Source organism: Buteo buteo, chromosome 4 (assembly GCF_964188355.1).
Source record: "Buteo buteo chromosome 4, bButBut1.hap1.1, whole genome shotgun sequence".
NCBI lineage: Eukaryota > Metazoa > Chordata > Aves > Accipitriformes > Accipitridae > Buteo > Buteo buteo.
The window spans coordinates 26,698,899-26,714,099 of record NC_134174.1 but is presented as its reverse complement, the minus strand read 5'-3'; the positions used below and the strand labels follow the sequence as shown (position 1 = coordinate 26,714,099).

Here is a 15,201-nt window from a genome sequence, read left to right as displayed (position 1 = left end):
GGGGCTGCACCCCAATTTGGGTAAAGGGGGGGGGAAGGGGGGGGCACAGGCTGGGGCAGGTTAAAACATCTCCGGGCAGCGCCCCCCAACCCGACCCATCCCCTCACGATAAAAATCCCGCCCCCCCTGAAAGAAAAGGGGGGGCCCCCCTTAAAAAGGGGTGCCCCCAAGAGGGTGGCCCCCCCAAAAGTGAGTACCCACCCCAGGAGAGGGGTGACTCCCCTAGAGTACCCCCTAAAGAGAGGTGCCCCCCCAAGAGAGTACCCCCCTCCAAAAGAGGGGGTGACCCCCCCAAAGAGAGGGCCCCCCAAAAAAGGGGGTGGACCCCCAAAGAGAGGGGTCCCCTCCCAAAAGAGAGGTGGCCCCCCCAAAAGAGAGACTGGCCACCCAAAAGAGTGGGGTGAGCCCCCCTCAAAGAGAGAACCCTCCAAAAGAATGGGGTGAGCCCCCCAAAGAGAGTAGCCCCCCAAAAGAGAGGGGTGACCCCCCCCAAAAGAGAGGGGGTGGACCCCTAGAGAAGGGGTAGACCCCTCAAAGAGAGTACCCCCCCCACAAAAAAAAGAGGTGATCCCCCAAAAGAGGGGGCAGCCCCCCCTGCCAAAAGAGGGGTGCCCCCCTCACCCCCAACCCCCCCCCCCAAAGTCTCTGTGCGCAGCGGCCGGGGGGGTTGCGACAATACCCCAACCTTGGGATAAGGTGGAACCCACCCGGATACCGGGGTGCTCACCCCACCCCAATTTCTTTTTTTTTTTTTTTTTGGGGGGGGGGGGGGAGGGTGGTACCTCTTCCCCCACCCCTTCCCCAATTTGGGGGGGGGGTTCCATCTAGGCGGGGAAGGGTTCCGGGGGGGGTTCCTCCTCCTGGAAGTGGCTGCGCTGCAGCAGTTTGACGTGGTACTCGTAGATCTTGAGCGCGGGGCCGAGGCGGATGGAGAGCCCCGTCAGCACGTCCGCCCGCTGCATCAGCAGCAGCGACTTCCCGTCGATCTCCTGGGGGAGGAAGGCGGGGGGGGACACAAAGGGACATGATGGGGGGGGAGTGGGGAACCCCCCCACACGCCATGGGCACCCATGGAGTTTGGGGGGTGGAGGATTGGGAGGAGCGGTGTCTAAAGCCAGGGTGGCCCAAGGGATGGAGGTGAAGTGGGATAGGGAGGGAGTGGGGGGTGCATGGGGGGGGGGGGCTCTTGGGGACACCCCCAGGACAAAGGGACATGAGGACACTCATGGGGACAGCGGGACAACCCTGGATTGGGGGCACACCCATGGGGTGGGGGGGAGCCCATGGAGTTGGGGTTGGGGGGGTGTCTAACCCAGGATGGACCAAGGCATGGTGGTGAGTGGGATGGGAAAGAATAGGGGGGGGGGGGGGGGGGGGGGCCTCTTAGGACACCCCAGGGACATAGGGACATGAGGACACTCATGGGGACAGTGGGACACCTGGGGGGGACACCTGGGGGCACCCCTGGTGTGGGGGGGACCCATGAAATTGGGGTGGAGGGTGTCCCTAAGGGGATACAAGGAACACCCAGAGATTGGGGGGGGACACACATATGACACCAGCCTGGGGATGGCATCAGTGGGGACACCTGTGGAGATGTCCCTGCAGACATGGGGGGGGCTCTTGGGGACACCCCTGGGGACAAGGGGACACTCGTGGGGACAGGGAGACCCCTCCAGTGACCCCCCCTCCCCAAGTGGACAGGGGCAAGTGGGACACCCAGAGATGGGGGGCATCAGCTGGGGACAGGGATGGAGCAAGCAGGGACACTCCTGGGGACGCTGCGGGGACACCCACGGGGGACAGAGGGGACACTGGGGGGGGTGTGACACGGGCGGGGGTGTGATGGGTGGGAGGGCGGGTGACACAGGGACCCACCTGCTCCTGGAAGGCGGTGGCCTGCTCGGGGAAGCCGGCCTCCGTGAAGTAATCCACCACGTCCCGCACGGACCACTCCACCGGGTCGGATGCCTTCTCCTTCTTCCCGGCCCTGGGGACAGAAGGGACAGTGTCACCAGGGTGGGGGCGAGGAGGATGACACAGTGTCACCCCGAGGGGGGGGGGGTGTGACATATAGAGGGGGGACATGGGGCCCCCCCAGACTCACGTGCAGCTGAAGGGAGCCCCGTCAGCGGCCTGGGGTCCCGGCCGGCCTGGGGACAGGGGCACCGAGGGCTCCGCACCCGCCAAGGCTGGGGACACTGTGGGGACACAGCGGGGTCGGGCCCTCACCCCGCAGCTGCCCCCTAACTGGCCCCCCCCGCCCCCCCAAACTGTCCCCAAATCCCTGCACCCCCCCAAAACTGCCCCCACAGCACCCTGGCCCCCCAAACTGCCCCCCTCTGTCCCCAAACCGCCCCCACAACCCCCCTCAGCTGTCCCCCAGTGCCACCTAACTGCCTCCCCACGCCTTGCACCCCCAAACTGCCCCCCACACCCTGACCCCCCCACTGCCCCCCCAGCACCCCCAAACTGCCCCCCCGAGCCCTGACCCCTCCCAAGCTGTCCCCAGTGCCCCATAACTGCCCCCTCCGAGCCCTGATACCCTCCAACTGCCCCCCAGTGCCCCATAACTACCCTCCCACTGCCCCGACCCCTCCAAAACTGCCCCCAGCTCCCCCAAACTAACCCCATAGAACTGTGATCCCCACAACTGCCTCCCTTGGCCCCCAAACTTCCCCCCCGTGCTCTGACCCCCCCAAACTGCTCCCTAAGTGCCCCAAACCGCCCCCCCAATGCCCTTAACCCCCCCAAACTGCCCTCCCCATCAGCCTCTATTCCCCCCAACTTCCTCAGGACCTTCTCCCCCAAACAGCCCCCCAAGATACCCCCCCCGGGGGGGTTACCTGCTCTGTCAGGCTGCCCGAAGGCCCCCTCTTTTTTGAGGGGGGCCAGATGGTGGCAGGCGCTCTCCCCCGGCGAGCAGGCCTTGGGCTGGGGGGGCCGCTCAGGGGGGGGCTGCCCAGGGGGGCGAAGCAGGGGGCCCCCCCGACCATCACCATTCAGCTGCCGGGGGCCCCCCCCGTCCTCCGAGGCCTCCGAGCCCGTCCCGTCTTCCTCCTCATCCTCCTCTTCCTCCTCTTCCTCTCTTGCTGATGCCTCGGTGCCGCTGCAGGGGGGCTGGGGGGGGGGGCATAGAATAAGAGGGGGGTGTCCCCAAAAATGCAGCCCTACCATGAATTCACAGGGTCCCCCTAAATCTGAGACAACCCCCCATCCAAAAACTGCACCCCTACCCTAATCCCATAGGGTCGCCCTAAATCTGCCCCCCCCCCAAAATCTGCAGCCTCCCCTAAAAACCCACAGCCCCCCCCAAAAAAGACCAAGGACTCCAAAGCCACACCTCATCCCCAATGCTGCATGACCCCCCCCCCCCAAAACCCAGGCCACCCCCCCAAAACACCCCCCCACCCCAGTCCTGCAGGGCCCCCCCCTAAACCCAGGAACCCCCCCAATTTTGCAGTACCCCCCCCAAAAGACCAACAGGAATCTTAGCCCCCAGTTCCCCCCCCCCAAAACAACCCCAAAGATTCCCCCCACCCAAAACCAAGACCCCTTAGCCCCCCGCCAAGGTTCTGGGCCCCCCCCCCAAGGTTCTGGGGCCCCCTCCCAACCTTTCGGCCCCCCCCCCCCGGGTCTCAGTGACACCCTCCCCACGCCAATCCCCTCAGGGCTCATCCCCGGCCCCCCCATTCCCTCATGACCCCCCCCCATCCCCTCAGGCCCCTCATCGTCCCCTCAGGCCTCGTCCCCTCAGGAACCCCCCAGTCTCTCAAGCCGTTGTCGTGTGTCATCGCCCCCGCCCCGGTCCCCTCAGCCCCTTCCCGGTCCCCTCACCCCCCCCCCGGTCCCCTCAGGCCCCCCCCGGTCCCCTCACCCCCCCCCGATCCCCTCAGGCCCCCCCGATCCCCTCAGCCGCCTCCCTCCCGGTTCCCGCCATTCCCTCACAGTCCCCTCAGCGCTCCCCCCCCCGCCCCGTTCCCCTTCCCCTCAGCTCCCCCCCCCCCCTTCTCCCCCTCCCCGGTCTCCCGGTGCCCCCCACCCCCCCCCCGGTCCCCTCGGGCCCCGGTTGTGTCCCGTTCCCTCACCTTTCGGGCCCTGCCGGCGGCCCCACGTCCGCGCTCGGCGCGGGCCATGGCGATGGTGGCGAGGCGGGTTCGTTCCAACCGCCCCCCGCCGCTCCCGCCGGCTCCCGCCGCCGAGCCGGTTCCCGAACCGCCACCACCTCCACCGCTCCCGGGTCCTCCTCCGGTTGTTCCCAATCCCCCGTCGGTCGGTAAAGCCGATCCTTGAAGGCGTCCGCGGGTTAATCGCCCGTCGCCGCCGAGGTAACGGGCGGCGTCGCGGAGGCTGACGGGGGGTTCGGCGCGGCGGGAGGAGGAGGAGGAGGAGGAGGAGGAGGAAGAGGAGGAGGAGGAGGAAGGGGGGGGCGGCGGCGGCGGCGGCGGCGGCGGGGGGGGTCGGCGGGGCGGCTGGACGCGGGCGGCGTTGCGGTAGGAGATGCTGCCCTTGTAGCTGACGCGGAGCACGGCCCGTTGCTGGATGAGCTTCTCCAGTTCGGCCCGTGTCCGTTCGGGCTCGGGTCCGTGCCGCCTTCGAACCATACGGCAAATCCGTTCGAGGTCGGGTCGAGCTTTTCGCGATCGTAACGAATCGATCGTATCTAAAATCCACTCCTGGTACCGCGGTGCCTCCGGGCCCGGCGGCGGCGGCGGCGGCCCCGCCATGGCCCCCGCCCTCCTCCTCCTCCTCCTCCCTCCGCCTCCTGCCTGCCTGCCTCCCTCCTCCTCCTCCTCCTCCCTCCGCCCCCCCCCCCCTCCCGCCCCGCCGCAGCCCCGCACCGGCCGCCGCCGCCGCCGCCGCCGCCCGCCCGCCCGCGCCTTAAGGAGGAGCCGCCGCCGCCGCCGCGCACCCCGCGCCCCGCGCGCGCCTTAAGGTGGAGCCGCCCGCCCCGCCCCGCCGCGCGCGGCACCGGACGACCCGCCCACTCCTGCCCTCCCAAGCCACGCCCAGAGAGAGAAAACAAGCCACGCCCAGCCAGGAAAAAAAAAAGCAGCCACGCCCGATCAGCAAAGCCACGCCCACCCCCGGGGGCCACGCCCCCGGCACCCCTTGGGTTCCCCCGATTCCATGAGGCTCCACCCCCCCGGCGTCCCCGCCCCCAAGTCCAAGGCCCCCTCCAATTCCAAGACCCCCCTAAAACCCCCGCGGGGTTCCCCCAATTTCCTTGGGGCCCCCCCAAACCTAAAGGCACCCCCCAAGTCCAAGCCCCCCCAAAACCCACGGGGTACCCCTCACCACCATGGGGGTCCTCAAACCTACAGGGCCCCCCCCCAACCCCCCATGGTGTTCCCACCATTTCCTTGGAGCACCCCCAAAATTATAGGACCCCCACCTCAATATCAATCCCCCCCTAACCCATGGGGTGTCCCCCAAAACTCACAGGGCCCCCCCAATTCCGAGGACCCCCCCCCAAACCCATGGGGACCCCTCCTTTCCGAGGACCCCCCCTAAATCCACAGGGACCCCCCCATTTCCCTCTACCCCTGCCCCATCAATGTCCCCCCCTTTACATTTAGGGGGTCCCCCCCACATCAGGGGGCCCCTCCCACCCACAAGCCCCCCCCACTTCACCCCCTCCTCCCCCCCACAAATTCTTAAAGCAGGATTTTTAAACAAAACTTTATTGGATTTGTCTCAAATATGTTTACAACGGAGCCCTGGGGAGGGGGGGCAGGGAGGGTTGGGGACCCCCCCGGCCTTTTAGGGACACCCCCCCCCCCCACATGTCATGCCCCCCTACAGGGAGCCCCCAATCCTGCCGCCCCCCCCAGCCCCTCCCCACCACCCCCTCACATTTTGGGGCTAAAACTGCAACGATCCATTAAAATTGAGGGGAAGGGGTGGGGTGTTGAACCCTGCCCCCCCCCACCATTAAAAAAAGGGGGCCAGAGCCCCCCCAATGGGTAAAAGTGGGGGGCTGCCCCCCCAGCACCCCCTGGGGGCAAATAACCTCCCAGAAGGGCAAATTTACCCCTGAATTACCCCTGTGGGGGTCAAATCCCCCTTTAGTTACCCTTTGGGGGGGGCAAATCCCCCCCTAAATACCCCAGGGGGGGCAAATCCTCCCCTCAAAAAACCTGGGGGGCTCCAAATTGCCCCCCAGGGGGTAAATACAACCTATATATTACCCCAGGGGTAGTAAACCACCCCACTTACCCCCCCGGGGGGGGCAAATCCTCCCCCTATATTACCATGGGGGAGCAAGTGCCCCCCAGTATTATCCCGGGGGGGGGGGGGGCAAATACAACCCCTGAATTACCCCGGGGGGGTCCAAATGCAGCCCCTCGAGTACTCCAGGGTGGGGTAACCCCCCAAATTACCCCATTGAGGGGGGGGCACCCCCAAATCACCGCCCCCCCTCCTCCCCCCTTGGGGGCACAGTGCTGCCAGGCAGGGGTTGACAGCCCCACTGCTCACCAGTGCGAGGTTGTTGCTCCCCCACCCCGGGGGGGGGGGGTGTTTTACCCCCCCCAGGGGCTGTCATAGAGCCCCCCACGGTGGGGGGCGGGGGGTCGGGGGGGGCCACCCCCCCCCCCGGCTAGAAGTCGGCGAACTCCTTGGCGCAGCGGTCGGTGAGGGAGACGCGGATCTCTTCCTCCTCGTACTCGTCGAAGTTACTGGTGTCCCCGGGGCCTTTGCACTTGGGCACAAAGGGGGCTTCCACCTGGGGGGGGGGGCGCGAATGCCTGGGTCCCCTCCATGGGACCCCCCCATTCCACTCCCCAGAGCCCCCCCAAATTCATGGTGGTCCCCAGAGAGGAGGCTTTGCCACCCCCAGGACCCCCGTGTTCCCCCCCCCGAGATGCTCCTAGCAGCTCCATGGCTCCCTCCAGCAGTAGGGCCCCCACGTCCCCTCCCAGGACCCCACAGACCCCCCCAGGACCCCCATGTCCTCTCCCGGGACCCCACAGACTCCCACCCCCCGCCCAGGACCCCCATGTCCCCTCAGGCTCCTCCGGGAACATATCTCCTCCTAGGAAAACACCAGACCCCATAGGCCCCCCACGTCCCTTCCTAGAACCCCCTAAGCCCATCTTAGATCCCCCATCTCCCCTCCTAGGACCCTGTAGTCCCCCCCAGGACCCCCTGTCCCCTCCTAGGACCCCCCAAGCTCATCTTAGATCCCCCATGTCCCCTCCTAGGGCACCACAGACCCCCCCCAGGACCCCCTGTCCCCTCCTGGGACCCCCCAAGCCCATCTTAGATCCCCCATGTCCCCTCCTAGGACCCTGTAGACCCCCCCCAGCACCCCATGTCCCCTTCTGGGACCCCCTAAGCCCATCTTAGGTCCCCCATGTCCCTTCCTAGCACCCCCTAAACCCATCCCAGTTCCCCCATGTCCCCTTCAGGACCCCCAGGCCCCCTCCAGGACCACCCCCCTCGCCCCCCCCGCCCACCTTGCGTTGGTAGATGGCGATCCAGTCGGTGGTGGAGAACCATTTGTGGCCTTTGATGTCGGCGACGCCGTTACGGAGGTTCCCGAAGCGCTTGGTCAGGTCGACCTGGAGCAGGTTGCGCAGGAGGTCCTTCAGGTCCGAGCTGAAGTGCGAGGGGAACCGGACCTGCGGGCGCGGGGTCAGCCAGACGCCTGGGTCCCCAACGCCGCGGGGTGGGGGGGGGCCCCCCCCGGGCATTTGGGTCTCTGTTGGGGGGCTGGGGGGGGGGAACTGGATGCTTGGGACCCTGTTAGAGGGAGCGGGGAGATGTCCCAGGGTGGGCTTAGATGCCTGGAGATGCTTTGGGAGGGCGTGCGGATACCTGGGGTTGCTCTACGGGGGGGGGGGGTCGCATAGCTGGGTCCCCACTGGAGGGGGGGGGGGGGTGTGTCCTGGGGGGTTTGGATGCCTGGGTCCCCATTAGAGGGGGTGGGGGGTGTCCTGGGGGGGCTTGGACACCTGGGGATGCTCGGGGGCTGGATGCCTGGGATCCCTTTGGGGGGGGGTGTGGAAGTGCCCAGCAAGGCCCCAGTGACCGCCAGGCTCTCTCCCAGTGGCACCAGTGCTCCCAGTCTCCGTCCCAATATCCCTGGTCCCTTTCCCAGTCCCTGCTAGTGCCCCCAGGCTCTTTCCCAGTTCCCCCCACTGCTCCCCGTCCCCCTCCAGTCCCCCACGTGCCTCTCCCAGTAGCTCTCCCAGTGTTCCCAGTCCCTCTCCAAGGGCTCCCAGACGCTCTCCTAGTCCCCCCAGTACTCTCAAGTCCTTCCAGTCCTCCCAATCCCTTTCCTAGTGCTCCCAGTCCTCCCATTCCCTCTCCCAGTCCCCACCTGTTACTCCCAGTCCCTCTCACAGTGCTCCCAGTCCCTTCACTCCTCTCAGACCCTCTTCCCAGCTCCCCAGTCCCTCTCCCAGCTTCTCCAATCCCCCCAATCCCTCTCCCAGTCCCCACCCATTACTCCCAGTCCCTCTCCCACTGTTCCCAGTCCCTCCACTCCTCTCAGACCCTCTCTCCAGCTCCCCAGTCCCCACCCGTTACTCCCAGTCCCTCTCCCAGCTCCCCCAATCCCTCTCCCAGTCCCCCTAGTCCCACTCCCAGTTCCCCCAATCCCTCCCATCCTCCCAGAACCTCTCCCAGTCCCCTCAGTGCTTCCAGTCCCTCTCCCAGTCCCCCTCAATCCCTCTCCCAGTCCCCCCAGACCCCAATCCCTCCAGTCCCTCTCCCAGTCCCCCCAATCCCTCCCATCCTCCCAGACCTTCTCCCAGTCCCCTCAGTGCTTCCAGTCCCTCTTCCAGTCCCCCTCCCAGTCCCCCCAGTCCCTCTCCCAGTTCCTCCAGTCCCTCCCAGTTCCTCTCCCTTTCCCTATCACCCCAAGCCCCCCCCAACCCCACAGCCTCCAAACCGCTGCCATCACCCCCATAACCCCCCCAGCAGACCCCAGGGAAGCCACCCCCCCACTAAGGACCCCCCACAACCCCCTGGGGACCCCCCCCCAAGGCAGGACCCCCCCTCACCTTCCCCGAGACGATCTTCTCGTAGATCTGGATGGGCTGGTCAGCAAAGAAGGGGGGGTACCCGGCCGCCATCTCGTAGATAAGGACCCCCAGGGCCCACCAGTCCACAGCCTTGTTGTACCCCTGGTGGGGGGAACACACGCACACATGGGGTGACGGGGGGCTCCCCCAAAACTTGGGAGGGGTACCCAAGGGGGTTTAACACCCCCTGCCCTCACCTTGCTGAGGATGATTTCGGGTGCCAGGTACTCGGGGGTGCCGCACAGCGTCCAGGTCCGGCCCTTCACCCGCTTGGCGAAGCCGAAATCTGTCACCTGGCGGGGGGCGGGGAGGACAGGGACCCCCCCAGGGGCGGGGGGAGCAGAGGGATCAGGTTAGGGTGGGTGGGAGGCGATGGGGTGTTTTGGGGGCTGTGGGGTGGACTGGGGGGGGATTTGGGTGGTTGAGGGAGGGATTTGGAGGGGATTAAGGGGTATCTGGGGAGGGGCAAGGGGGCTTAGGGATAACTTGGGGTGGTTTTGGAGTGCCCTGGGGGGTTATTTGGGGGCTTTAAGGGCTATTGGAGGGGGATAAGGGGGGCTTGGGGTGTATTTGGGGGGGCTTTGGGTAATTTGGGGGGGGTGTAGGGTGGGTATTTAGGGGGATTCAGGGGTAGCGGGCGGGCAGGTCAATGGGCTTTTGGGATGTATTTGGGGTGGTTTTGGTACCTTGGGAGGGGCTTTGTGTTACTTCAGGATATGCCTAGAGTATTTTGGGGTGCCTAGGAGGTACTTGAAGGGATTAAAGGGGGTGTCAGGAGAGGCTTTTGGGTGTATTCGGGCTGTTTCGGGTACCTCGATACATCCCTGCTGGTCGTGAGCTGCTTTGGGGGAGGTTTGGGGCAGTGGGGGGTATTGGGAGGGGTGTGGGGGGATTTGGGAGTCCAGGGGGCTATTTTGGGGTGCAGGGGGCTATTTTGGGGTACCTCGATGTAGCCCTGCTGGTCGATGAGCAGGTTCTCAGGTTTCAGGTCGCGGTAGATGAGGTCGAGCGCGTGCAGGTACTCAAAGGTCAGCACGATTTGGGCCGCGTAGAATCGGGCGTGGGGCTCACTGGGGGGGACGGGAGGGGGCTGAGACACCCCCCCCCCATACCCTCCAGACATCCCCAGAAGTCCCCAAGGATGCTCTGGGAGGCCCCAGAGACCCACCAGCTCCCCCCTGAAGACCCTAAGACCCCCTTGCATCCCCTGTCACCCCCACAATCACCAGAGACCCCCCCCAGAACACCCCGGAGACCCCCAAGACCCTCCAGGGACCCCTCTGAACCAACCAAGATCCTTCCTGAGGACCCCCTGCCCCGGACCCTCCAAAACCCTTCCCTGAGACCCTTTGGGACCCCCACAACCCTCAGAGGCACCCCTCTGAGACCCCCCCAGAGACCCTGAAAATCCCCAGAAGTCCCCGAGGACACCCCTCAGACACCTCACCAGACCCCCCCCAACACCCTTCCTGGGACCCCTCAAACCTCCCAAGACCCTTCCTGGGACCCCCACAATTCCCAGAACCCCCCTGAGAACCCCCAGAAGTCCCCAAGGACCACCCAGAGACCCCACTGGACCTCTCCAATCCCCACTGAGACCCCCCCAAGGACCCCTCAGAGCTGCCCAACACCCTTCCTGGGACCCCTCAAAGCCCCCAAGACCCTTCCTGGGACCCCCACCATCCCCAAACCCTCCACGGGACCCTCCAGAAGTCCCCAAGGATGACCCAGAGACCCCGTGGGACCCCTCTGACCCTCCCCTGGGACCCCCTCAGGACCCCCCAGCCTTCTGCTCACCTGAAGCGGCCGATGCGGCGGAGGTGGGAGAACATCTCCCCCCCCGGGATGTACTCCATCACCATGTACAGGTTGGAGTTGTCCTGCCGGAGGGGGACGGGGGACGTCCACGGGGGACAGGGGACACCTTGGGGACAGCCCGGGGGGGACGAGGGACGTCCAAAGGGGATGGGGGACACACTGGGGACCACCCAAGGGGGATGGGGGATACCCCTGGGACCACCTGAGGGGGATGGGGGCCACCCCAGGGACCATGCGAGGGGGACAGGGGATACCCCAGGGGGACAGGTGATATCCGACGGGACAGCCCGAGAGTGATGGGGGGCACCTAAGGGGAATGGGGGGCACCCTGGGAACCATCCAAGGGGGACAAGGGACACCCCGGGGACATCGCAATGGGACACCATGGGGTTTTGGAGAACCTTCCACAAAGGTGGGGACATCCCAGGGGTGATGGAGGGACATTCAGGGGACTTGGAGGCACCCTGGCAGGATAGGGGACACTCTGGGAGTGATGGGACCATCTTAGGGAGATGGGGACACCATAGCGGGGACAAACTGGGAGTGATGGGGACCATGCTGAGGCCATGGGGACATCCTGGAGGTGATGGGGACCACCCCAGGGACGATCCTGGGGCCCTGGGGACACCCTGGGGCCATGGGGACCACCTTGGGACAGTAACAGTGAGTTCAGTCCCCACCTTGAAGGAGTATTCAAGGCGGACGAGGAAGGGGAAGGTGACAGCCTGCAGGATCCGCTTCTCATTCAGCGTGTGCTCGATCTGCTTCAGCTTCACCACCTGTGGGGACACCCTGTCACCCTTGGGGACACTCCATGTCACACAATCCCCCCCCAGGGAGAGCTGGGACACCCCTGAGGACAGCCTGTCCCACCAGGCTGGGAACAGCAGGGACACCAGCATGTCCCCCCGCCACCGATGCTGGGGACACTGGGTTCTCCTAGGACCAAGGACATTGAGGTCCCACCACGTTGGGGACATCAGGTACACCCCCCACCACGTTGGGGACACCATGATCACCCCCTGTGACTGAGAATACCAGGGTCCCCCCCCACTCTGGGGACACTAGGGACACTGAGGTGCCCCCAGACTCAATGCCATCAGTGTCCTACCCCATGCTGGGGACACCAATGCCCCCCTCCGTGTTGGTGACACCAAGGTCCCCTCAAGACCAATGACATCAACATGTGTGTCCCCATCCTGGGGACACCGAAGTCCCCCCAGACCCGATGACACCAGCATCCCCCCCCACCCTGGGGATGCCAATATCCCCCCACAGCTGCCACCGCCGGTCCCCCTCAATGCCGGCGGGTGGCCAGGTGCCACCACAGCCCCCCCAGAATGTTCCTGTCACCTTCTGCTTATCGAGGATCTTCATGGCGTAGTGGTGGCCCGTGTCCCTGTGCCGCACCAGCATGACGCGCCCGAAGGAGCCCGTCCCCAGCGTGCGGATGCGCTCGAACTGTTCCAGGCTGGCTGTGTTCTGGGGACAGGGACAAGGCAGTGTCACCCTCCCACCCCCAGGGTAGCAACATCCCCCCCTGGGGCTCCAGAGGGGCACTGAGGGCTCGTGGACCCACCTGGGGGACATGAGACTGTCCCAAATGGGACGTGGGACACCCCAAAGGGACCCTGAGTGATGGGAGGGGACTAGGAACACCTCAAAGGGGACATGGGACCCCCCCCAAGGGGACCCTTAGTGATGGGAGGGGATGTAGGACACTCCAAAGGGGACATGAGATCCCCCCAACGGACCCTGAGTGATGGGAGGGGACTAGGAGCCCCCCTAAGGTGACAAGCGTCCCTGCTCAGTCCCCCGGGAGGGGACATGGGCCCCCCCGAGGGTACAAGGGATCCCCCAGCCACCCAGGAGGGGACATGGGACCCCCTTGGTCCTTTGCTGGGGGCGGGAGGGACAGGGGACCCCCAGGAGGGGACACACATACCTGGGCTGGGTTCTCCCATTTTTTGAGAAAATCCTCCTTCGCCCGGGCCAAAAACTCCTTCACTGGGTGGGGGACACACACACAGGGTGGAGTATCAGCACCAGCACCACCCCAAAGACCCCCCAAAATCCTCCACCAGCCCCCCCCCCTAAGGACGCAGGCGTCTGGGCACCATGTTTTTGTCGTCCCCCCCCTCACCGTCCTCCATGCTGTGGACCCAGGTGTCCAGGAGCTGCCACCAGGCGATGACCCCGGGGGGGGACGACAGACTTTGTCCCCAGGGGCACACGTGGCCCACACTGAGGTCAGCTCCCCCCCGCCCCTCCCAGTATGGCCCAGTAAGGCCTGAATGTGCCAGTACCCAGGTGGGGGAGGCAGGGAGAAAATAAGCCCCCTCCTTTGAACAGGGGAAACTGAGGCAAGGAGGAGCCGAATGGACGGAGGACCCAGGCATCTGGGAGCAGCCCCCCCCCCCCCCGCAAACCAGGTGAGCCCCCTGCCCAGCCCCCCAAAAACCCTCAGGCCTGGTGGGGGGACCTTTGAGAGTGTGTGTGTGGGTCCCTTTGCCCCCCCTCAATTAGGGTTGACCCTCACGACCCCCCCTTTGGGGGTCCCCCTAACCTGAGCTATTCCTTGGGGGGGGTCTCGTCTCTCACGGCCCCCCCCAGCCCCCCCATAGCGAAGGAGCCGCCCCAGCAGCAGCCCCCACAGCAGCACCTGCACCCACAGCTGGAAGGGGGGGTCCCAGCCCCACTCTGTCCCCTCAGGGGCCATCGCCCCCCTCAGTGGCCTCTCAGGGCCCCAAAACCCCCCTGAGCCGGGCTGGGGTCCCAATGCCCCCCCCGAGGTCCCCCTGATGGTCCCAGGTACCCCAATAGCCACCAGTACCCCCCTGGTCCTCTAATAACCCCCCTGGTGGCCCCTCAGCCCCCCAATACCGCCCTGGTGCCCCCTCAATCACTCCTCAGCCCTCTCCAGCCTCCCCAAAGTGTCCCCTGAGTCCCCAAATAGACCCTGGGCTGGGACATGGTCTCCGATACACCCCCCCAGGTCCCCCCAATACCCCCTCAGTCCCTCCCAGGTCCCCTAAAACCCCCCCTGGGTCCCCTCCGGCTTCACAGGTACGCCCCCCCATGTCCCCTGTCCCCCTCCCCGCCGTGTCCCCGGTACCGCCTGCATCCTCCTAGCTATTGTTCATGGAGCCCCTGGGGAAATGGGAGGGGTCGGGCCTGCACCAGCCACACCCCATCTGCCCCCCCCCCCCCCCGGGGAAACCGAGGCATCTGGGCCCTGCACCCCCCCCAGGACCCAGGGGACCCTCCAGCTCCGCACCTGCCAAAGCCCCGCCCCTTCCCCGCAGACCCCGCCCCAATCCCCACGGTAACGCCCAGCTGGTCCCACCCTTCCCCTAAGCCCCGCCCCTTTTCTCAGACACGCCCTCCAGTCCCCATGGCAACCTCCAGCGCCCCGCCCCTTTCCCCCCTTGGCCCTGCCCTGTCCCCACTGCAACCCTGCGCAGGCCCCGCCCCTTCCTGCAGGCCCCGCCCCTGCCCCAATGGCAACCCCACGTGCCCTGCCCCTGTCCCTAGGGCCTGCCCCTGTTCCCACGGCAACCGCGCAGGCCCCGCCCCTTCCCTCAAGCCCCACCCCCGCGCTCCCCCCCACGCTCCCCGCTCTGGGGAGGGGGGAGACACCCCCGGGATCTTCCACCCCATTCCGCGGGGGGGGGACACGACGACGACGACGGGGACACGGGACAGGCCGCCCCGTTCCCCCCACCCCCCGGAGACCCCTCTGCCCCCCACCCGGGGCAAACGGCGCCGGTGCCCCCATGCAGCCCCCCCTCCCTTTGCGCGGCGTGAGCCCCCCCCAGCTGATCCGGTGCCCCCTCCTCGGTTGGCCCAGCTTCCCCCCCGCCCCCGGAGCCTGTTTCCCCCTCCCCAGTCCCGGCCCGGTCCCCCAGCCCGGTTCAGCCTCAGCCGGGCCCGGGCCCGGTTCCCCCACCCCGTTCCGCTCGCCCCAGCCGGGCCTGGACCCGTCCCCCCCCCGGCCAGACCCGGTCCCCGTCCCGGCCGCTCACCGCTCTCCAGCTCCCCGCCCTTCTTGGCGGCGGCGGCGTTGCCCATGTCGGGCCCCGTCGGCTCCGCTCTCGGCCCGGCCCGGCCCGGCCGCCCGCTCCCGGCGGCCCGCCCCGCCCCGCCCCTCGCCACCCATTGGACTCGCCGTTCAGTCGCCACCGTCCCATTGGACATCACGGCCCTGCCGCCCGCCCCCGACACCGCCATTGGGCCCGGCCGCCGCTGCGGCACCGCCCCTCCATTGGTCGGGGAAGCCGTCCCTCCGGCGCTCGGCCCGCCCCCGCCCGCCGCCCATTGGCTGTACCTGGATAAAAATAGAACCCGGGGG

General features: G+C 66.8%; 3 protein-coding genes across 5 annotated transcripts in view; 1 reads left to right on the top strand and 2 right to left on the bottom strand.

Moving 5' to 3' along the window:
• Positions 1 to 253: 253 nt before the first annotated feature.
• Positions 254 to 4,834, bottom strand: SAMD1 (sterile alpha motif domain containing 1). Its single transcript, XM_075026832.1, has 5 exons — positions 4,089 to 4,834; positions 2,847 to 3,120; positions 2,108 to 2,201; positions 1,879 to 1,990; positions 254 to 989 (listed from the first exon to the last, which is right to left on the bottom strand). Exons 1-5 carry the CDS (start codon positions 4,725 to 4,727, stop codon positions 825 to 827), a joined length of 1,284 nt encoding a protein of 427 aa, XP_074882933.1. The 5' UTR covers positions 4,728 to 4,834; the 3' UTR covers positions 254 to 824.
• A 1,018-nt stretch (positions 4,835 to 5,852) lies between these two features.
• Positions 5,853 to 14,981, bottom strand: LOC142029950 (cAMP-dependent protein kinase catalytic subunit alpha). Of its 3 annotated transcripts, XM_075025222.1 has the most exons (10): positions 14,876 to 14,981; positions 12,796 to 12,857; positions 12,204 to 12,332; positions 11,531 to 11,629; positions 10,830 to 10,912; positions 9,976 to 10,102; positions 9,230 to 9,325; positions 9,012 to 9,134; positions 7,461 to 7,625; positions 5,853 to 6,727 (listed from the first exon to the last, which is right to left on the bottom strand). In XM_075025222.1, the coding sequence occupies exons 1-10, from the start codon at positions 14,919 to 14,921 to the stop codon at positions 6,602 to 6,604; spliced, it is 1,056 nt and encodes a 351-aa protein (XP_074881323.1). In that variant the 5' UTR covers positions 14,922 to 14,981; the 3' UTR covers positions 5,853 to 6,601. The 3 variants fall into 3 exon arrangements, with proteins under 3 accessions (XP_074881323.1, XP_074881320.1, XP_074881322.1); XM_075025219.1 differs by having other exon boundaries at positions 10,830 to 11,629; XM_075025221.1 differs by having other exon boundaries at positions 7,461 to 7,565; positions 10,830 to 11,629.
• PLPPR2 (phospholipid phosphatase related 2) overlaps positions 14,920 to 15,201 on the top strand; it is a 4,663-nt gene continuing 4,381 nt past the window's right edge. Inside the window, 1 exon segment of the mRNA XM_075026706.1 lies at positions 14,920 to 15,117. Coding sequence (XP_074882807.1) covers positions 14,920 to 15,117 — 198 coding nt within the window.